At 39.3% G+C, this 23,409-nt stretch overlaps 2 protein-coding genes across 9 annotated transcripts in view; both read left to right on the forward strand.

Annotated features, from left to right (window-relative positions):
* Nucleotides 1-2,265: 2,265 nt before the first annotated feature.
* On the forward strand, nucleotides 2,266-12,960 carry DENR (density regulated re-initiation and release factor). 2 transcript variants are annotated; one of them, XM_036922053.2, is made up of 8 exons: nucleotides 2,266-2,429; nucleotides 3,218-3,331; nucleotides 7,158-7,177; nucleotides 7,855-7,939; nucleotides 9,561-9,644; nucleotides 11,585-11,701; nucleotides 12,576-12,715; nucleotides 12,816-12,960. In XM_036922053.2, the coding sequence occupies exons 2-8, from the start codon at nucleotides 3,226-3,228 to the stop codon at nucleotides 12,858-12,860; spliced, it is 597 nt and encodes a 198-aa protein (XP_036777948.1). In that variant the 5' UTR covers nucleotides 2,266-2,429; nucleotides 3,218-3,225; the 3' UTR covers nucleotides 12,861-12,960. The 2 variants fall into 2 exon arrangements, with proteins under 2 accessions (XP_036777948.1, XP_036777949.1); XM_036922054.2 differs by having other exon boundaries at nucleotides 2,301-2,385.
* A 315-nt stretch (nucleotides 12,961-13,275) lies between these two features.
* Nucleotides 13,276-23,409, forward strand: part of CCDC62 (coiled-coil domain containing 62) — a 48,895-nt gene continuing 38,761 nt past the window's right edge. For 4 of the 7 annotated variants that reach the window (XM_036922048.2, XM_036922052.2, XM_036922049.2 and 1 more), the window contains exons 1-3: nucleotides 13,276-16,223; nucleotides 18,019-18,211; nucleotides 21,540-21,706. In XM_036922048.2, coding sequence (XP_036777943.2) covers nucleotides 16,188-16,223; nucleotides 18,019-18,211; nucleotides 21,540-21,706 — 396 coding nt within the window. In that variant the 5' untranslated portion in view covers nucleotides 13,276-16,187. Of the gene's footprint in view, nucleotides 16,247-16,340; nucleotides 16,813-18,018; nucleotides 18,212-21,539; nucleotides 21,707-23,409 lie in introns of those variants that run through there. The other 3 variants (XM_057492428.1, XM_057492427.1, XM_057492429.1) reach the window with 3 other exon arrangements.

The following is a 23,409-nucleotide window of genomic DNA, read 5'->3' on the forward strand; positions in this document are numbered from 1 at the left end:
TAAAATAAATACATGTCAAAGATTTCACTCATTAATAAGGGGATCAGTAAGATGTTAAAACCAATGCAAAGGAAAATTTAAAAAAACATACATAGGCAGTCATATATACATACATACATACGCAATCAAGAATGCTGAAATGAATTTCCAAATAGATGGAAAACAAGTCAACAGGCAAATAATCGATGGCAGCTCCACCGACACAATTTATTTGCATTTTGGACAAGAGCCAATTGCGTTGCTATTACTTTTCTACAACTTACAAAATTACAGAATAGTTCAAAGACAATGAAAGATGGAGATGACATCACAGAGAATGACAGGACACCCATTATTTTTTTTGTTCATTTAAAAATCTTTCACAATGTTTCTCGAAAGGACACCCTCCTCAGCATCTGTGTCATCATGTGACACCACAGCTGTGTCACATGGCCACCTTCACTGCAAAGGAGGCTGGGAAATCAAGTATCTTTAGCTGGACACACTTCTGTCTCAGGTGAAGTAAGATTCTGTCAATAAGAAAGTCTACCTCACCTATAACCCTAGTTGATATGTTAAGTGTGCTGATAATTTAATAATTCTCAGCACCTGTGAGTATGTGGATGGCTGTAGTGAGTGTCTGCTGTGTTTGATAATTTGGCATCATTCCTTCTTCTGGTCAGAGTGCCTCAAACTTTTTTTGGGAAGTACTCTGTCTATATTCTTCAAACCCAGCTCCAAAGGCAAACACTTGACTTAAAGCTCTTATTATTAGTTATGGTGATTGATTTAGCAGAGGACACAACTGGAACCAGGTCAATTCGATTTAACTTTTGAATGACCTTCATTAGAATCAAACTGGGACTTATACTAAAAATAGCAAAACAAAATTAAGTTTGAAAGATATTTAGTCAATTTATTGACAATGCTTGGTGCACGGGTGGATTTCTATATCCTTTGCAATAATTCCACTGCCTCTCAAAGAGTCTGTGGCTTCCTGGTGAGAAGCCACTGGAATGTTTATTTAATTCAGGGTTCCTCCAGTTAGTACTTGAGAGCTGACAGGCTGTGATGTGTGCTAGGAAGTGCAGTGTCAGGCAGAGTCTACACCAAAAACAGAACTCCAGTTAAATATTTAAAGCAGAGGAAAATTTCATTCAGGGCACAGGGGCTGGCACATAGCGGGGACCCCAAGAACGTTTTGTGGAATGAATCTTCCTGGACTCTATATGACATCTATATCCTCAAATGAGCAAGTTCTTGGCACACAGTGGGAGGTGGGTATCAATAAATAGAAGCTTTTATTATTAGAATTGGAAGGTATTACTATAATCAAACACGTTTGGAAACAATATCTTATACTAATGTCGTGTAGAACTGACTCTTTCGTGAGGAGGGAAACTCTTTTGAGAAAGATGTCAAAATGGAGGCCACAGTCCCTGGTGAGAAAGATTATGCCAGATGGCTGCATGCAGACGAAAAGTAAGTGTGAGCAGAAAATTTAAGGGTTAGTGGTAGCCAATCAAATTGGCAGGGAAAGAGTGTGATGAGGGGTGACGATAAAAAGAAAAAAACCACCTCCATCACCTACAAACCACTTTCTGTCCTCAAATCCCTAACCTCATAGCCCTGCCAGTGTTGTAATGTTACTCCCATTTCACAGATGGGACTCAGGCAGAGCACGGAAATGAAAGGATTTTTCCCAAATGGAACAGCTAGACGGAAGCAAAGTTAAGGCATACCCTGGTCGTTAACGTCTACCAGGCTTCAGCCTCCAGAGAGGAATTTTGAGATAGGAAATGTTAATGCCAATTTGCCACCCATATACGGCTGGGTTAAACACAAGAAAGGTGATATGAAAACAGGGTGGTGAGTTGTGGGCAAAGAGAACAATTTAAATAGCGTTAATATTATCTTTTCAAGAATAATTCCTCCAGTGTGGGGAACAGCGTCTCAACGAAATCAAACGCCTTTTCCAGGTGCAATCTCCCCGCTGAGAAGTGACTTAGCCAACACCGGGAGGTGAGTCGGGCTGCAGGATGCACCCCAGACCCCGCGACAACATTCCCGAGCTCATCCCTGGGGAGTCATTGCTGACTCAGGGGCACGTCGCCGCGCTCCCAGCAGCTCCAGCTTCCAGCAGCGTCTCCTCCCCGCGTTCCCACGGGTAACGAGCACCGCCTACCGGCCGGCCGCCTCTCGGTGGCTTGGCCCCGCCCCCGCACGAAACGCGCATGCCCCTCGCCTCCTTCCCTGTTCGTCCCCGCCTTCAGGTTTCTCGCGACAGCCACCGGGCTGTGGCCTGAATCTCGCGATAAAGGCTTATTGTCTCGCGGGACTGCGTCTGGCAGACGGCTCCGGACGGCCCTGGCCGGAGAAGAGTTGCATGTGTCGCTTCAGCTGGCGGTAGTGGCGGGAGTGGAGGAGGCGGGGGCTGTGCGAGCGCCTGGGTAACGACCTCTCGTGCCTCTCGCGCTTTCGAGAAACTCGTAGAGAACGTGGGGGAAGGCGAGGTGGTGCCCGGCGGCAGGGGGCCGGGCCGGGCGTCTCCACACCCCCGCCCACATGGGCCCCTCTGTGTCCCCAGGATAGCCCCTTCTCCTGGGATTTCCCTCATCACACCGGGCCGCCCTTGTCGCCGCAGTGCGCTACATCCTGCCCCTTCCTCGTTCTTTTGCCCCCATTTTCTCTCCTCAGGTTCTGGTCTCCCCGCCCCCTCCCGCTTCCATCAATTTTCCTGACTCGTGTGTCCCTCCCCTGGTATTTAACTGTCCGCCTACCCTGCATTCTGGGCACCTCTGGTGACCCACCTCTTCGTAGGCTTTTCCATTCGCTTTTTGTCCAGCTGTTTTGTGGCCTTTCTCTGTTGCTGCAATTTGCATCTCTCCCAGATCACCGCCAGACCTTTTGCGCCCTATCCACCTAAGTCATTCTCATCCTTTTATCCCATTGCTTCGTCTTTCACTAGTGCCCCCGGTCCCCTGTTCTTCATGGTCCATTTGCTACGAGTTGTCACTGCGACTTTCTTCCCTGTAAACCTATGGACCTGGTGAATGGTATGCTCAGAATTGCTCATATTTTATGAATCCTCATGCAACTTGTATTCTTCACTTAACAACAGAGAATTGAAACAGATTTGGGGTGGAGGTTGAAACCTAGCTGGGGAAAGCGAGACACACTGCTTCTCTGGGGTCTTCGTCCAAAATAGTGAAAAAATGTTTATTTTCATTGCTTACAGGTTGTGAGATGGCTGCTGATTTTTCTGAATCCAGTGGACATGATTGCAGAGGAGACCTGAGGAGCAATACCAAGTTAGATACAGATTACCCACTTCGAGTACTTTACTGTGGAGGCAAGACAGAAAATGGCTTTTACTCACTGTACTTTTGTGCATTGTGATAATAGTTTCACATTTGGCCCTAGTAATCCCTCTTTCAGTTGTCCTTGTCATTTGGTAAATCTTTAATTGGGAGTTGGGGAGATGATGAAGAGGAGGCATGGGTTAACAGATTTTCTAAGCCTGTGTCACTTGGGTCTTGCCACTTGGCCTGAGAAAGCTTCAGTCCAGTTGAAATAGAGACATGAAATAGATTATTTCAGCCTAATGATGCTTGCTAGTCTGTCTGTTAAAGGAGGGCTTCTTGGAAGATACTGAGTCTTAAGTGATGACAAGGACTGGATGAGTAAGTAGGTAAGAGCATCCCAGGCAAGTGAACAGCTGTGCATGAAAAAGCTTGATGTGTCTCTTCAGAGAAAGGAGCTTTATGGGGAGGGGACCAGTAAGGAGTGGAGGATGATGAGATGTGTAGAGGACAGTCTTGAGAACGAGCTCTTGGATTGATTAATAACGTATCTATTTGATTATACTTGAATCAGGTTTTTTACCCTTGAGTATTTTTCCTAATTTTACACTGTCATTTCAGTACAGAAATATTTGTGAATTGGAAATGCTCTAATTTTATTAGCATCTTAGTTTCAGAAAAATTCGAAGACACAAGAGAGTAAAAGGGCAAGTAAATAATAATTTTTTTTCAGTAAATATTTTTGACCACTTCCTGTGTGCCTAGAATGTTTTAGATGCTAGGGACTGAGTAGTGAAAAAGGCAGAAAAGGTTCCTGTTCTCATGGAAACTTACTTACTATGAGTGTAGTAGAGACCTCATCTGGAGTTTTAGTACTGTAGAAGGAGTGGTGATGTCACTGAATTAAAAAGTTGTATCAACTCATCATCTGTTGAATATTTTTGATAGTAAAATAAAATTAATATAAAATATCTTAGTAAAAGAGTAGGCAGGGTAACTTTTTGTAGAGTTGATTGGGTTTTGTTATGATACCGGTCTTACTTGATTATACTGTTTGCCTTTGGGGTCATGGACCAGGATTTGCATCCTGACTCCAGCATTAGCAGCTGTATGATCTTGGGCAAGTTACTGGATTTCACTAAGGGTTAGAAATCTGTTCCTTAATGTCTGTAAAGTGAAGCTGATGATTAAGTCAGATGAATTATATGAAGCTCCTGGTACAAGAAGCAGTTAGCACAAGAACACAGCACAGTAACTGCTATTATCGTCAGAAAAATGTACTTGTTTAGTGTGGTGTATTCATCCTTATCTGTCAGGTGTAGTGAAGATCTATTGTTCTTTGTACTCTAGTTCATCAAATCTAAGATGCCATATTTTATAAAATGGACTATTATTTTAGGTTCTGCTAAGAAAGAAAAAGTTACCAGATTGACATGCCATAATTTAAGGTGCATCCCTATAAAAATGAAAAAAAATTTGAATTGGTGAAATATCATATATGAAAATCATACTGTTGAATTATGTCACTCTTAAGGTAGCTTTTGAACAATTGCACTAAGTATGCAGTTTAAGCCTTTTTGAGGAAGGTTAACTTTCATTTCTCTCCCTAGCTTGTATTGGTATTCCAGGAACTAGGATGGGGATAGGGTTACTTTTTTCCTCGAGGAGGTTAAGGTATAGCTGTATAAGAAACACTTCTGGAGTATGAAATGCTAAGCTAAATGGTACTAATTTAGGAATTAAATGGTACTGAATTGGGAATTCAGGAAAGGGAGAGGTCTTTGTTCAGAGGGAAGTAGGGAAATTTCCAAGGAAGTGAAAACCTTAGGTAACAGAATTTTTAAGGAAAGGTCAGGGAGTTCATAAGAGCAATATGCTGGCAAGATTTAATGTATCTCCTGGGGAGAAGGAACAGAAAGGGCTAATTGGAGCAGAATGCTGGTTCGAGTATAATGAGAAGCAAGAGTAGGTAGGCTGGGGTCATTTTCAGGGAAACATTTTGTCTCAGAAGTGAGACTTCAGACTCTGAAGTCAATTTGAGTTTGAATTCTGGCTTGGTCATTTACTCACTGTGTGACCTTGACCAGTTCCCTCATCCATGAAATGGGGAATGTAGAGCCTCCTTCAGAGGGCAGTTGAGAAGAATAAAATAAATAATTCTCCCCAAAGCCCCACCTCTTAATACCATCACATTGGGCACAAAAGATTTCAACATACAGATTACTAGGGGATGCCAACATTCAGACCATAGCAGGTTTCCTGGATGATGATGCTCTGTTCTTCATGTTGAGTTCCACCAGCAGTACATGATGTTCAGGTTGTTCCAGCATTGGTGACATGAAGTTTGAAGGTAGCTGCTAGATCTTGTGTTGAAAAGCTAAGTTTGCAAAGAGTTGAGTGATCTGTGGAGGGAAATTGACTTTAAAAGCAAATAACGGTGGGGAAATGTAGTAACCACATGTTGCTCATGTGAAATCTGAGCATAAGATTGTATATCAGTGATACCTTAATAAATTAAAAAAACAAATAATGGTGAGCTTGGAAGAAGTGTCCAAATTTTTCTCATTCAAATTTTGCTGGATTGAATATTATTTGAAATGGTATAAAAAGCTTTAAAGCATCAGTATTTGCTGTAGTGATATTTAACCTATAATTATATCTGGAAAGTGTGACTGAATATCAGTACCTAGTGATTTTTGAACTTGAACTGTGAGGATTATAGAGCTCTGATTAATCAGGGAGAGCTTCACAGTGGAAAGAACTCACAACTTGACATAGACACTAGATTCCAGTTTTTTTCTGCCACATACCACCTTTGTCATTGGGTGAGCTATTTAACCTTTTTTAGGGCTTCATCTATAGAACAGTGATGGTGGGGGCTGAAGAAAACGCAGATCATTGTCACCTAGCTGGCACACAGCTGCAGTGCCTGTTGTGTAATCTGATTTAGTGGTTAAAAGTGTGAGCTTCAGAAACAGACCAGAGTTCAAATCCTCCTCTGTCAGCCAGCTGCAAGTAGATTACTTATTCTAAGTCTCATTTTTCTCATCTGTAATTCTAAGTCTCATTTTTCTCATCTGTAATACAGATGTGGAAATTCTTACCTTAAAGGGTTGTGTTGATTAAACAGAATGATGGGTACAAAGCATAGCAAAGTGCCTGGCACATAATAGGTGCCCAAAGTATGGTAATTGGTGTTATTGGTAATGGTGTATCACCCATCCTCTCCCTTGCAAATCGCAGGGTGTTGGGCACATAGAACTACTCCATTCTTCACCTTAAAAATAAAAACAAAATAAGCAATTTGCCCAGTAATAGGATTATAGTTAAAATCAGGAAACCCCTTGTGTTCTAGTCCCTTAGCCTGTGCAGGCTATACAGTGCCATGGCTGAACTAATGTTCCTTCTAGCCTTATGGTTTCATGCTCTTACATAGCACAATATGAAAAAGAAAAGGAAAAGTACATTGTATAGAAATGGTAACATAAGTGCTGCTGAAGTCTGTAAATGTGTTAGTATGAATAAAAAATAGTGGCTATTTTGGTAAAGCTCCCAAAAGAAATAACCAGCCCTGTTGTAAGGGGAATTATTCCCATCTTAATTTCAGACCTGTGAGACAGTATAGTTTGATGTTCCATCAACCGAAGGATACATTGTTTAGATTAAAAAAAGAAAATCAAAATATTTTTATTAGCCATGTGCTTTTTACCTCAAAAGAAAGAAAAAAGCATGCTGGGTAGCATTTGAAAAATAGTGCAGAAAATTTATAGGAAAAAGCAATGAAACATTTTGCTAAATTTAAAAGAAAAGTTATAATGAGCCTTGGGTGTGTATATAATTTAAATTTTCCATCTTTTTTTCTCTCCATCTCTCCAGTCTGTTCATTACCAACAGAGGTAAGTCCTTTTAACATTCTGTTCTCTTTAACTTCTGCGTTTGAGGTCATTGGTTTTAGAGCTAACCTGAGAACTTTCTCTTATTTTTCTTTTTCTATCATTTGATACTAGAATTTTAATCTTTTATAGAGAACTTTGGTTTAGAATAATTTTGTGGTCTCAGAAATTGTTTTGTTTTGACTTTGAGTCACCTGTGTACATCTTTTGCACTTCGCTGTAGAGTTCAGATTTTTACATGAACTCATGAATAGTCAGCTAATAAAACAGGAGTAACCTTAAAGCCAAAATTTAACATCCAGGCAGAGGAGAGAAAGCATAAATGAAATTATGTGTAAGACTTTCTGTTAGTAAGCTTCTCAGGCCCTGCAAGCAAGTCATGAAAATACTGAGAAACCTGTGTACCCAAATCAAGGAATAGACGTGCTTGTTTTGTCTGCTCATTTTTCTAATGTTTGATGGAGAGGAAATGCTTTACTACAGTGAGGAGGTACCTACTCCTTTTTAATTTCTAATTTCTTATGGGGTGTTTCCTGGTTGAATATAGATTTCCTGTGGCTAAGATGTCAGGTGGGAGTAGTCAGTTTCATTATTCTAAATATAGGGAATGATTTTAATTAAAGTGTATTAGTTGATTGAAAGTGTTTTCTTGTGATGCAGTTCTTTTTTTTCTTCCATAGTACTGTGAATATATGCCTGATGTTGCTAAATGTAGACAATGGTTAGAGAAGAATTTTCCAAATGAGTTTGCAAAACTTACTGTAGGTATGAACATTTTTTTTTCTTCATCAAAGCTTATATGTCTGAAACAAATGCACATGAGGCATTGTTTTAAAGATACGAGAGCCCTCTTTTAGTAGGATATTACAGAATTATATTTTTCTGTATCTATTACCTTTAAAACTGTTTTAAGTTCTTGGGTTAAAATTCCTTCTGTAAAATCACATAGTGCTTCATGGATAGGTCAGAGTGTCAACTTTCTTATATAAAGAAGAGTAAATGATTTTAGGGGCAAATGTATGTGTTATATACTATTTTGGAAACTGAGGATAAGCAGCAAATAATATATCTACTCTTTGGAAATTACATTCTAGGAGGGAAGACAAACAAAATAAGTAAACTGTAAACTGACAAATGAAATAGTATGTTAAATAGTAATAAGCAAGGAATGGGGAGATAAGAATTTAAGAACTGTTGGGGAGGGATTTAGAAATGTTTGGTAGTGTCCAGGAAGAATTTTACTGAAAAGGTGGCATTTGAACAAGGACCTAAAGGAAGTAAGGGAGCAAGTCATTTGGATATCTGAGAGAAGAATATCCCAGGCAGGTACCACAGCCAGTGCAAAGGTCCTGAGGCAAAAACTCACCTAGCATGTTCGGAAAACAACAAGGAAGTCTTGTGTCTAGAGCTGTAGGATAGGGAGAAGGGTGGAAGCTGACGTCAGAGAAGCAATGGAGGACCGCATCTTAAAGGCCAAGTCTTGACTTTACTCAGTGAGATGATGAGCCATTGGAGAGGTTTGGGCAGAAGAGTGATAAGGTCTGACTTGTGTTTCAGCATCATCTCTTTGGCTGCTGTGTTAAGAATAGACCAAAGAGGGACATAAAGAGCAGTGCTGGGAGACCAGATAGGAGGTTCCTGCAGAAATCCGGTCAGGAGATGATGACAGCCTGGGCTGGATGATGGTAGTGGAGGTGGTGAAAAGTGGTCTGGTTCTGGATATATTTTGAAGGTGGAGCTGACAGGATTTTCTGGTGTGTTGCATGTGGGATGTGAGAAAAGGGGGCATTTAGGGTTTTGGCCCAAGCAACTAAAAGAGTGGAGCTGCTCTTGCCAGTGGTAAGGAAGACTGCAGAAGAACAGTTTCCTCAAGTTGCTAAAACTGGCATCTTCTCTGACAGGTTTGGTAAAAATGAAGGCCGTAGCAGGAAAAAGGGAAAGTCTGGGCTGGGAACAGCCTGTCACATAAAACCAGTGTTCAAGTCTGGTGTTATAGTCAGTTGACATGTTGGCCCTAAACATGACCTGCCTAGGCTGTGATGTGACTTGAGGGGGTGGGAAGCTCTTATTTGGAACAGATGTCAGGTTAACAAGATTAGTATGTTTAGATGCTAAACACTCCTGCAGAGTATCAGTGTTTTATGCTCCTTTCATGTGGCTAAAAAAACTCTAATCTTCACATATCAAAGACTTGGTTTTTCTTCTGTCACCATACATTGAACCTTAATGGCTTCGGAATTAGACTTGATAGGAATCTAGCAATTTAGTCATTTGCTTTACAAATGCCACATTCAGTTACTGGTGAAATGCCTTAGTTGTGTATGAGGTTGTGCAAATGTTAGTATGCAGTGATATTAGTGCTTTTGGATTTTGTTTCTACATCTAGAAAATTCACCCAAACAAGAAGCTGGAATTAGCGAGGGTCAAGGCACAGCAGGAGAAGAGGAAGAGAAGAAAAAACAGAAAAGAGGTGAGACCTAAATTCATAATTAGATTTACACAACACGCCTTCCCTCTGCCAGACAAAATAAGTAATGAACTTATTCCCAAAGTGAATTACATCTACCTGCTATCATAATTCCATATGTGTGCCTCACAGATTCATATTCTTAGGATGATGGCATGTCATATGATTTGGGCTTTATCAGTAAATTGGACCTAAGAAAACATGCTTTATTTGCCATGTATATATACATAAAAAACAACTAGCCAGCTTGTTTATGATTTGAAAACTTTGTTACCTTGTAAAAATCCCTGTGTATTCTATTAGAGTGGGGGCATTTATGAAAGATTTTATTCTCTCAGTACTCCTGTCAGCCCAGTTGAATTTTTTGGTACAGCTGATGTGTATACCTGTCTCCCTCTTAAAACTAATTCTTCATGCTCTGGATCCTCTCTATATCTTTTTCTTCTCCCTTAATTATCCTCCCTATGACTAAACTTGGCTTATAAATGTTTTCAGGACTTCGCATCTTTTAAAAAATCCCTTCAAGAGCCCATGTCCTACTTTGCCTTATCCTCCCACTTCTCTTTTTTGCTAGACTTCTTCAGTAAGACTTGCTATTCTGTCTTTCACTGTCCACTCCTCTAATACGGGTCCACCAAAGGCTAATTGCTGACTAATGGCAGCACTCCCCTCCTGAAGTGCTGTACTTACTGGTTTCTGTGACATTCTGCCTGCCTTCTTCTCCTGACACTCCTCCTCAGTCTCTGTGCAGACTTCTCTTCTCCCTCCTGTCCTTTAAAAGTTGGTGTTTCCCAGGGTCCTGTCCTCTGCCTTCTTATTTTCTCATTCTGCATATTCTCACTGGATGAGTCTTTCACATCCCTAACTTCTGCTGATACTCTATACTGAAAATTCCCAAGTCCAAGTCTCTAGACTGGAAATGGGCACAAATCTCACAGGCACAGCAAATTCAACACTTCCAAAATAAACTTACTAAGTCCCAAATCTGTGTCTTCTGTTTCCCCATTTTGGTTAGGGAGAGCACAGTTTACCCAGGCATCTCACCCAGAAACCTGAGACCCATCCTAGCTTCTCTCTCTGTCCCTTTTAATTAGTTCTAAATTCTGTTATTTCTTCTCTTTATCTTGTGCTTAGTGGCGATTACTGTTGCCACTGCTCTGTAGATTTTGATTAATTTCTGCCTGAACAAATGCAGGAGCCCCCTCAGCGTCCTATCAACCTTCCTTTTCCCAGACCTACCCTCTATACTATGGAGTGTTCTTCCTAAAACATAATTATTTCACCCTTGCATAGTCATTCAGTAGCTTCTCTTCTTCCTCATTATAAAGTTAAATAACAGAGCTTGATTTACTAGTCCTTTAATGACTGTATAAAATCTTTTGCTTTTCTGGCTTCATCTAGTACGTAGTGATAAACATCCTCTATCAAGACAAGTGTAGTGGTCAAATATAAATGCTTTTTCTTTTCTCTGTGCTTGTTCCCTTTTCCTGTAATGTTTGTTCTTTTTTATTCCTCACCTGGACAATTCTTATTCTGCAAGGACTTAGATGCCATTTCTAGGAACCCTTTCCTGCCCTCCCAAGTCTGAGGAAGCCATTCCTGTGCAAAGCTATGGCAGTGCCATGTTCATGGGTCCTGTCATGCTGTGTATCAGGTTGCTGTAATTATTTAACTTTTGTCTCCCCTCACTAGACTAGGAGTCCCTGGGTAGCAGAGCTGTGTTCTGTTCTGTTTATCTTTGTGTCCTCAGCCCTTAGCACAGTATTTGGCACATATTACTTAAGTGTTTTTTGAATAAATACTCATGCATGATTTTATTGACTTTATATCAGAAAAAGAAACACTAGAAATTAGTATGTGGTACCTTTTGAAAATTAACAAATTTAAGGATGGTATCCTCTAATTATTTAAAATGAAACAACTAATGTTCTTTCTTAATAAAGGAGGAAGGGGTCAAATAAAGCAAAAAAAGAAGACTGTACCACAAAAGGTTACAATAGCCAAAATTCCCAGAGCAAAGAAGAAATATGTAACAAGAGTGTGTGGCCTTGCAACTTTTGGTGAGTTCAAGCTTAAGTATGTTTAAAATGCATGAACTATATCCACCTCATACCCAGCTTTTTAATCTGGTATCATGAAAATTTCACAGATCTAATTTTTACTGAGAAAATAGAAAGTGAGATTTTTGTATTTCTACCTATAGTTGCAAAGTCAAAATTTGAAGATACTTAAAAGTCTTTTGCAGTGGGGACTGACTGGTTTAGCTTTTTCCCTTCCAGAATTCCTGCTTGGGCACATTTTGTGTATGATGAGGAGGGCTAGGTAGGATTTTTTTTGAAGCCTACTCTGTCCCTGCAGGCTCAGGGGCCAAAAGTTGCAGAGTGGCTCGCCTCCTTTGGGATTGACAGTAGGGGGTGAGGGATGGTGGATAGTAGCAGAAGGTCCTGCTGCAGAGCTTCATCACTTCCCAGAGGCCTTGAATGAACAGTGATCCTGGGGTAAATTGTAAACCAAGGTCCCTTCATTCATGTGACAGTAATCACTGGGCCACACTAAATATTACGTTTGTTACCATGCTATAAATTTTTCTTCTTTTGTTAAAACGGATAAACAGAAGAACTTCATTATACTTGGAAGTGTATATGTAATGCTTGAAATTAATGTATTCCTGGATTTTGGTCTTACCAGATGAGTTATGAATAGTATGAATGATGCTGTTTTTATGTACTGAGACTTTATTTGAGTATGAAAGTATAAGTTATGTTAAGACCCATGCCGTTGTAGTTTGTAATTATTGTTCAGAAAGGAATATGAAACCCACTAGTGCAGTCTGTTTTATGAATGTAAACTGCAGATTAAATTTCAAAATGGAAAAGTGTCTTTGATGTACCAATCCAGTTATAGTCTTGCTGTTTCTTTTTTTTTAAATAATAGAAATTGATCTTAAAGAAGCACAAAGATTTTTTGCTCAGAAATTCTCCTGTGGTGCCTCAGTAACAGGGGAAGATGAAATCATCATTCAGGGAGACTTTACAGATGACATAATTGATGTCATTCAGGAAAAATGGCCAGAGGTAAGTACATGTATGTCTGTAGAAATAACTTTTTAAAGCAAGTCACCTCCGTGTTATTTGATACCACAACTCACGAAATGTAATTACTTGTGTTCTATAGGTGGATGATGATAGCATCGAAGATCTTGGAGAAGTGAAGAAGTGACTTTGAAAATGTGTCTGTATTGAATGATCTGAACTGAGAGTTGATATGGCCAAAGGGAGAGAGGCCTTTTAAAAATATATATATTTATCCTACAGTAAACCTGTAGACTACCCTCACCCTTGGCATTTTCACTGTTGTACAAGGCTGCTTTTTTTTTTTTTTTTTTTTTTCCTTATTGCCAAAGTCTAATAACAGGAGACTGTCATGCTTTTGCATGAAATAGAATTTAGTCAAATAAAAATTTTTGGTCATTGGTACTGACTTTTCTCTTTCTCTCTTTTAAACTAAACACTGCTGACATTTTGTGGAGAGCTTTCTGTTGATTGTAGATAATCATTTAATGAAATCATGATTTACAGTAATATTTTAAAGAATTTGAATTTTGGCTTCATCCCCAGTAATAACTGTCTCCCTGCTCCTTTGGTATGATAATTTTGAGATGTTTGAGCATCCGATAGATTTGCGGTTGAATTTGCTTCATAGTTACCAATCAAGTCCACCTTGTAGCCATATTGATGTAATATTGGTAGGAGTTGTTCAAGCTATTCTGAAGATTATTTGGTAAAGTATGTTAAAAGCCTTAAAACCATCCACACTGTTTGACCTAGTAAGCCACTTTTTTGACATTATCTTAAAGATATAACCAATCTTGCTTAAAATTGTAGACGAGTGTATTCATTTTGATGTTACTCATAATATGAACACATTAAATAATATACATGAAAAATTGGGAAATGGTTAAAGAAGTGATGTTGGATCATGTTAGAATATTATGCATACATTAAAAAATATTTTCCAAGAATACTTCGAAGCGTGTTTGGCAGTGTTAGGTGGAGGACAGACCCCACATCTATTGTATACGTCACCACTGTTGTTTTGAATGGAAAGTCTTTCAGAGAGGTTGAGAATTCTTGTATTAGATCTAAATTTAATGTGAATAAAATTCTGCTAACCAGTTGAAAATAACACAGCCATGCTTAATACATAGTCTGGGAAATAATAATTGAAATTCTTTTCTCACAAGAAGCAATGACAATTTTAATGAATGCACTAGATGAATTTAAACATTTTTATAAAGGTCTTAAGTCAGGTGCTACAGATTGAAAAGAAGACTCATGATATTTTTAATTGCTATAGACACCTTTAAGAAATTTAGAGCCCATTGTTTATTGCCAAGCAAATTACAATATTGATTGGATGTTTTTTAAAATAATTAAAATCTTAGAAAGTGTAATAAATATATCAGTCAAGAAAATGAAGTTCTGCATTAACTGTGAATTTTACTAAATATGACTATTTGATGAAGCAAATTTACCCAAAACCATTTGGTGTTACTGTATGTATGCTGTTGGTGCTGGAAGATGTCTATGTGCTTGTATCAACACGTGACTTCATGTAAAGATTCTTAATCTTCACAGTTCTTGACAAATGCAGTTTCAATCCTTATGTAGCCAGCAGTGGATGTTACTGTGGGAAAATGCAGGATTAAATTGTCCTTGTGGATAACGTGTGAATCTTCTTTGACCTGAAATTTAAAATGCAGCACAGTTTAATCTCTGATTAAAATGTACTAATAGCTCAAGAAATGACTAATTCATAATTCTCTTTATGTACATATTATGTAAATGTTTTCAGTTTAGTATTTTAGCAAAAAGAATACTAATCTTCAAACAGCCTTATCATATATATATGAGGTTTACCATATTAAGCTGGCAACTTCAAATGCAAATACAGTTTTGATATGTAGTATTCTACTCATTAAAAAAAAAGATGCTGACCAAAACCTTTTTATTATATAGAAGCTTCAGTAAATCAGCTGTTGCTTAAAATAATAATCCATGGTAGCTTTCTTACTTTTAGTTGAAAAGATGATAAGTTGTTAAGGTGATGTCTCCCTCTTAGATCTTGTCAATTATTTCCTAAATTCCTTAGGAAAAAAGGTAGGGAGAGTGGAATGAGTCCGTTTAGTCCAAGTTTGAATTAGACTAAGTGTAAAATCAGATGCAGTGTAATTCTTGTTTCAGAAACATCATTTTATGTTAAAAAAAGTTAACATCTTTAAAGATACTTTGTTTTAAAGAAAACCTGTAGGAGTGAACTTACGAGATTTTTAACTTGCAACTAATGATAATCCTCACCACATCCAATTAATATTTACCAACAATCTCATAAAATGAGCCTCATTTCTTACTACTTTCTGTACACATCCTTTTACAGTGAGTATTGGGCATATGCTTGCCTGGTGAGTGATAAGCATTTTAGGGTTTCCTAGAAAAATACCAAATCTTACGATGGTGAAATTTGAGAAGGATGTGAATTAAAATTTGCCTTCCTGATTTAAAATTTTAAGAATTGTCTTGTTGTTTCTAAACATGAGCCTACCTACCTTAGAAGAGGCAAGTGTCACCCAAATCAGTAAAGCTTCAAAGCAAGTTCTTAGGGTTTGTTTTTCCATTTTCAGGATGTCTTTTATGAACACAAGAGTATGTTTTGCTAACTCATAGTCAACCAAAAAGTAAAGTTGAAACTGTATTTGGTAATTTGTCTTGCCAGAAAGGCCATTTTATGGGTTAAGCAGTAGGGGATGGGCCACCAGGGGCTAAACGTGATAAGTAGTATATTTTCATAGTCCAGTTCCTGTATAACGGAGTAAAAGGGGGAAAGAGGGTGACTATGAAATAGCACATGGAAAAGCTTAGCTTCAACCCAGAATGTGGTACATTTTGTCATGACCAAGTGCAAGATTCTCTTTACTATTCAGGAACTACACTGAGTCCAAAAAATATTCTTTTTTCCCCCCTGTTTATCTATGATGCTTAGCTTAGAACTGTCTGCTAGGATGGCCAGCAGCTATTAACTGCCAGGGCTGTCGTTCGGTAGGGGAAGACGGAAATAAGTGAGCAACTCAAATGCCACAAGCTAGCGTGATGGCAGAAACGGTCTTCAATGGCTTCATCGGTCCCCTACGGACCGAGGGTAATGGGATTTACATTCTCAGAGGAGCCCTGCGAGCGCCCGCGGACCCTGCCCGGAAGAACGCGCGGCTGGAAAAGAAACGGGGGCAGCGCGCGACGCCGGGTGGGGACTCGCCTCCCGCGCGGCTGCCGAGGTGTCGCGAGAGCCGGGCGGCCTCTTGGCGGCGCCGGAGCGGGTAAGGGCCCCGCGCGTTCCGCTGGACAGGCGGTTTGGTGGGCTTGCTTTTGCCAGCCGAGGGCGCCGGCCTCCCGGGCTCGGGGCTGGCCCCCGCCGCTCCTGGCAGGCGCACCTATGGCGTTTCTAAGGTGACGCTGCGCACACCGACTTCATCTGGCGGCGGAGAAAACACGTATGAACCCTCCGGTGACCCTCCTCGCCGGGCGTCAGGTGAGCGGCCGCCGCTTCTGCCGGTGCGTCCGGGTGCGAGCGGACCCCAGACGTCGGGAACGACGTGCATTTGGGCCCAACTTGGGTGGTTTGTAAGGAACGGCTTCTGCTTAAAATTTAAAATAGTACACCGCACGTCGAGGAAAAACGGAGCGTCTCAACCCGTTTTCTTAACCTCAACGCAAACTTGGTACTGAGCCCAGGCGCGAAGACAAGCGGCGAGTACAAGCGCTCATTTTCAACGTTTCAGTGGGCGTTTCTGTCTGCCACCCCGCTTCCGGTCCTTGGTTTACTTGCCTGTAACCGCGTGGAGGAGCACGCTCACTACCCCGCTTTGACAAAAAAGTCTTAAAAGCAAATTCGCCTAAGAACGCGTTAGTACGAATGCCATGAGAGTAACGTGCGTTGTATTGTATTGCTTGTTATCTTGTACTAGAGTATTTGCTGCTGGCTGTATCCCCAGCCACTTGGCATTATTGAATTATTTGTGGAGCGAATGAATTCATTAGTGACTTACCAACGACTAGATTTAAAGTTTTGTGATTTGGAATCCCTTCTACTCTAAATTCCATTATCTATGTAGTTACTAGTAAGTAACTGTAATTCATTCGTCATTATTATTTATTTGCAAGTCTTATTTTTCAGGAAGCGGTACTGTACATGGGCTCTGGTGAACTTTTAGCTACTGTCTTTAAGATAGGATTCTTTAACACAATTCTTCATAGATGAAGTTCTCCATAGATGGGGACAGTACCATATTTAGAATCTTAATAATACCGTTTCACCCTTAATAATAGCTAATGTTTGTTAAGTGCTTACTATGTGCCAAGTACTGTGAAGTGCTTTTCAGAGCTTGTTTTTCCTGCTCCACGCACACAACTCTTAAGAAGTTCAAGTAGTTAGTACCGTTTTACAGGTGAGGAAACTAAGGCTTAGAGAAGGCTAACTTACCCAAGGTTATAGAACCACTGAGTGGCTAATTCTGGATTCACACTTAAGTCAGACCAATTTCACTGCACTAGACTTTAAAATGATGTGTGCTGTAAAGGAATTGTTGTAGATAATTTTGTTACATATGAAAATGCCATCATGGTTTATAAAAACGTTCAGTTTTAGAGATGCATGCTGATGTATTTAAGAGTGAAGTGTATTTTTTATCAAAAGAAAAAAGGAAAGTTGAAACATGTGCAAAATCTTGATAATGGGGGGCCTACGAAATGAGCATATGGGAATATAGTCTACTGTTCTAGTCTTCTGTGTATGCTTAAACATTTTCTTTTACAAAAAATTTGTTTTTAAGTATCTATGTTAAGTTTGGACCAGTCGCAATATTAAGTTGTTCTTGGATAGATGAAGTGTATATAGATGTGTTAAATGTTGCAAGAATTATTTGCATTTGAACAGTAATTATTTCATATTTCCCTTTACTTGATATGCTCCAGAATTGTGGGGGCAAGGTGAGGGAAAATAGTGTCGATTAATACAAGGAGAGGGTTGACAGTAAAGAAAAAAAAAAATGGATTTGTCTGTGATGAGTCAACAGAGATTTCACAAACAGTCCCACTTTTTAAGAGTGGTGTGTGTAGCATGACAAAATGATAGAGGCAGAGTGCATAGCAGGTGTGAATCTGTTTTAAATATGCATAATGTTGATGCCATGTTATAATCAGTGAATGAAACAGTCAATTTAACTGCCATGAATAGGCAACAAAAGAAGGTATTTGTAAAGTATGCTTTGGCTGTCTTATGTTACTGATTAGCTTTATTTTGGTATAATACCACTTTCTATGTTTAGAACATCGGGTCAGAAGTTGAGATTTCCACTGTTGAGAGACAGCGGAAAGAGCTGCAGCTGCTCATTGGAGAACTGAAAGATCGAGATAAAGAGCTCAATGATATGGTTGCAGTACATCAGAGACAACTTCTTTCATGGGAAGAAGATCGGCAGAAAGTGCTGACTTTGGAAGAACGTTGCAGCAAATTAGAAGGTCAGAAATACATTCGGTGGTATCTGTTGTGCATGTTATGCACTGCTATGTACTAACACATTAAAAGAGTTCACAGGAAAAGTAGAGAAGGGCTATCTCAACACAATACCTGCTGTCCCAATACCTGGAGTTTAGTTGAGTTGAAGTTAGGAGGACTGTATGAACACTCACAATCGAACAAACACAATGTGGATTAAAGTAGGGCAAATAAATGTAGAAAGGCTGCTGGGTAGAGCTCCAGTTAACAGGGAGTGTCAAGAGTGAACCTGGAGGAATTTAGTTTTGAGCTAGAATATGAATAAAGATGCTGTACTACTAGCCATTTCTGTTGAACTGACTCAAGATTTTAAACTTTCAATATTGAACTTGTACTTAAAATGGTCATATTTTAATATTATAGCAGTCTCAAAAATGGCCTGCAAAAACGTTCTTTTGTACCACATTATAATTGTCAACCCTTTAGTGCTGCCTGAAAGACTAGATGTTCTGTTAATACTACATTAATACTAGACTGTATTAGTGGAGAAAACACTGTATCTGTTTGTTAGACATATAGCACCTTCTTTTTTACTTATATTACACAATGGATTCTGTAAATGCGACAATCTAAGTATACAAAATTTTTTTTTTAATTAAGTTATCATTGTATACAATCTTATGCTCAGGTTTCACATGAGCAACACTGTGGTTACTACATTCCCCCCTGTTATCAAGTCCCCACCACATACCCCATTATAGTCACTGTCCATCAGCATAGTAAGATGCTATAGAGTCACTACTTGTCTTTGTGCTAAGTATACGTAATTTTTCCATTTCCTTTTTGACCATCTAATTTTATTTAGACCATACCATACCCACCCACACATTTACACACATAAACAGTGTTTAATATTATTGCACATTAGATGTAATACAATCTCTTATATTTTTAATATAAATATATTAAAGAACAAAGATAACAGATTATGTAGCCATCAGTATCTGGTTTTAAAATGAGTTAAGTAACTTGAATTGCCATTTCATGGAAAATGAATGGCCAATAAAAGGTTCTCATTAGTAATTGGGGAAATGCACATTAAGACCATAATAAGATACCATTTTACACTTATCATGTGTTGGTAAAGGTGTGGAGCCAGGGGAGGGCCCATTTACTGCTGCTGAGGGTGCCAATTGGTACAACTACTTTGGAAATCATCTGACAGTATCCTAATAAAGTTGAAGATATAGATAGCTTATGCCTCAGTATTTCCACTTTTAGGAATATACTCACATTCAGAGTGCACAAGAATTACCTAAGGATCTTGTTAATATGTAGATTCCGATACAGTAGGTCTGGGGCCTAAAGAGTCTTCAATTCTAACAAGTTCCCAGGTGATGTCAGTGCTACTATTCCAAGGACATTTGAGCAGCAAAACTCTAGAGAAAATCTAGCAAAAATGTACCAAGATGCATGTATAAGAATATTTGGAGCGATGTTGTTCAAAGCACTGCAAAGTGGAAATGACCATCAATAATAGAGTGGATTAATAAATTTTGCTATAATCATATGTGAGATATTATGTAGCAACAACAGAGTTACACACTAGTGCGTGGATAAATCTCAGAATCATACCCTTAAGTGAAAAAAGCAAACAGAAGAATTTGTAGAGTAAAACTCCATTTATATACTGTTCAAGTTTAACTATTTTTAGGGATGTAGTCATAGGTGGTATAACTATAATTAAGCCAAAAAACTATTAAGATCAGGATAGTAGTTGGGAAAGTGGAAATTGAGAGATTGTATTCAGGAAGTGACATACAGGAGTATCTTAGGCTGCTGTCTGTTTTAGTTCTTGACTAGAGTACAGTATCATGCATTTCATTATAAAAACTTTTTAAAAAAAGAATTATCCTTCCAACATCCAAAAGACAAGGAACAACAAATGCTGGTGAGGATGCAAAGAAAGGGAAACCCTCCTACACTGTTGGTGGGAATGTAAATTAGTTCAGCCATTGTGGAAAGCAATATGGAGGTTCCTCAAAAAACTAAAAATAGAAATACCATTTGTCCCAGGAATTCCACTCCTAGAATTTACCTGAAGAAAACAAGATCCCTGATTCAAAAAGACTTGTGCACCCTTATGTTTATCACAGCACTATTTACAATAGCCAAGATATGGTGTCTTGCCAGTGGGTTTCAGCCCTGGGCAAGTTCGTTATGGATTCAGTGTGACCAAAGAAATCGACAGCAAAAGGTTCTTGGGGTGAAAGGGTTATACCCAACTTTATTTCCACGTGGCAGGTTAGTCACTAAAATCCCATTCACTCAGAGGGAGTCTGCATGCAGCAAGCTGGTCTCTGCCTCTGGGCCCCTCTGTCCACACAGCCATCCTCTGGGCCTCTCTGCACAGTCATCCCACACAGCCAACCTCGGGGCCTTGCTGCACAGTCGTCCCACACAGCTGTCCTCTGGGCCTCTGTCCTCAGCGCTGCCACCACTCCAGCCTCTGCTCTGCTCTCCTGCAGCCTTGCAGCCCTGCTACCGTGTCATGCCCAGAGCACTGGGAGGAGCTCTTTTTATAGAGCCAACAGCCATGTATTGCCCACAGGTGTTGAGTGAGCTAGTCAACCACGGCCAGGTGAGAATCCTGGCCACAGGAACTCTTATTTTATCCACAATGGAAGCAACCTAAGTGTCCATCAGTAGATGAATGGATAAAGAAGAGGTGGTACATATACACAATGGAATATTATTCAGCCATAAGAAGAAAACAAATCCTTCCATTTGCAACAACATGGATGGAGCTAGACGGTATTATGCTCAGTGAAATAAGACAGGCAGAGAAAGAAAAATACCAAATGATTTCACTCATTTGTGGAGTATAACAACAAAGCAAAACTGAAGGAACAAAACAACAACAGACTCCAAGACTCCAAGAAGGGACTAGTGGTTGGGGAGGGTGGGAGGGAGGGAGAAGGGGATTAAGGGGCATCATAATTAGCACACATAATATAGGTAGGTCACAGGGAAGACAGTATAACACCAAGAAGACAAGTAATGACTCTATAGCATCTTACTATGCTGGTGGGCAGTGACTGCAATGGGGTGTGGGGAGGACTTGATATTATGGGTGAATGTAGTAACCACAATGTTGCTCATGTGAAACCTTCATAAGATTGTATATCAATGATACCTTAATAAAAGAAAAAAAGTCAATTGACTACAAAAAAAATTTTTTTCCTTTAAAGAATTCTTAAACACATTTACCTTTCAACCATGTACTTGAAAATAATGAATTTTAAGCTTTAGATCTGACCACAAATAAGCTGTTGGTGAAATTTCCCTTAGGTGAACTTCATAAAAGAACTGAAATAATCAGGTCACTCACAAAGAAGGTAAAAACTCTTGAATCTAATCAAATTGAATGCCAAACGGCTCTTCACAAGACTCAGCTGCAGTTTCAGGAAATGACTCAAAAGGCAACTCATTCCTCTCTCCTCTCTGAAGACCTTGAGGTTGGTTTTATTTTGTGAGAAGCTTCACTAGCCCAAATTCTGTTTGTGTTTCAGTCACTGAAGAATTTGATTTAAATGTTGCCATATGTGTGTGAAGGTAAATCCGTCCATCAGCATAGTTTTGTGTTCATTTTTCTGCTTTGATAATCTGCATGTCACTATCCTGTCAGAGATGGAGCCTTATTGCAACCCTTTTCTAACTGTTGGGCCATTTGGTTTAGCAGGATCTATCATTTTCTCAACAGTGAGTTATTTGAGAAAGCCTATCTTTAAGTCTGAGATCAGTATTACCAAGTTTTGGAAGCTTCAAATTATGCTTTCTATGTGTCGTCTGATAAACAGATATCTACACCATTTTAGTGGCATTTTGGGAATAAAATCTGTAAGACTGATTTTTCAGTTTTTGGTTATGACTGGTCTAGTCATCAGATAGTTTTGAGCTAATGGTTTATGAGAAGCACAGAGAGAAAGCCATTTTTTTTTTTTGTCCATCTTCTGCTTATTTCATAATGATATTCAGTATGGATTTTGGTAATATAATGAGTCTTAATAATTCAAAATAGTACAGATTTTATTTCATTTCTTTTTTTCTGTTATTTTTTTCAGATCGCTATTCTAGGTAGTTTCTAGCTATAACAAGTAAAAACTATTCTAGAATCTATTGATATGGTGAATTAAAAAATGGAAGTGTATTAGCTTGGGCTGCCATAATAAAATACCATAGACTGCAGGGTTAAACAGCAGAAATTTCTTTCCTCACAGTTCTGGAGGTTAGAAGTCCAAGGTCAAGGTGCCAGCATGGTCATTTTTTGGTGAGGGCTCTGTTCTTAGCTTGTAGATAGCTACCTTCTTACTGTGTCCTCGAGTGTCCAGGAGAGAGAGAGTGAGCAAGCTCCCTGGTGTCTTTCTTAAAAGGATACTAATTCCATCACAAGGGCCCCCCTCATGACCTCATCTAAACCTAATTATCTCTCAGACACCCATCTCCAGTTACCAGCATGTTGGAGGTTACTGAGGCTTTGACATATGCATTTTGTTGGGGGGTGGCGAAGATGCAATTCAGTCCATAGCAGAAAGTTTATTAATAAGCTTTGTTTATTTATTGTTTTGTTATCATTAATCTACAATTACATGAAGAACATTATGTTTACTAGGGTCCCCCCTTCACCAAGTCCCCCCCACAAACCCCATCAGTCACTGTCCATCAGTGTAGTAAGATGTTGTAGAATCACTACTTGTCTTCTCTGTGTTGCACAGCCCTCCCCATGCCCCCCCCCACATTATACACGCTAATTGTAAAACCCCCTTTCTTTTTCCCCTCCCTTCCCTCCCATTCTCCCCAGTCCCTTTCCCTTTGGTAACTGTTAGTCCATTCTTGGGTTCTGTGATTCTGCTGCTGTTTTGTTCCTTCAGTTTTTCTTTGTTCTTATACTCCAGATATGAGTGAAATCATTTGGTACTTATCTTTCTCCACCTGGCTTATTTCACTGAACATAACACCCTCTAGCTCCATCCATGTTGTTGCAAATGGTAGGATTTGTTTTCTTCTTATGGCTGAATAATTCCATTGTGTATATGTACCACATCTTCTTTATCCGTTCATCTGATGGACACTTAGGTTGCTTCCATTTCTTGGCTATTGTGAATAGTGCTGTGATAAACATAGGGGTGCATATGTCTTTTTCAAACTGGGCTGCTGCATT

Source organism: Manis pentadactyla, chromosome 14, assembly GCF_030020395.1.
Source record: "Manis pentadactyla isolate mManPen7 chromosome 14, mManPen7.hap1, whole genome shotgun sequence".
Lineage (NCBI taxonomy): Eukaryota > Metazoa > Chordata > Mammalia > Pholidota > Manidae > Manis > Manis pentadactyla.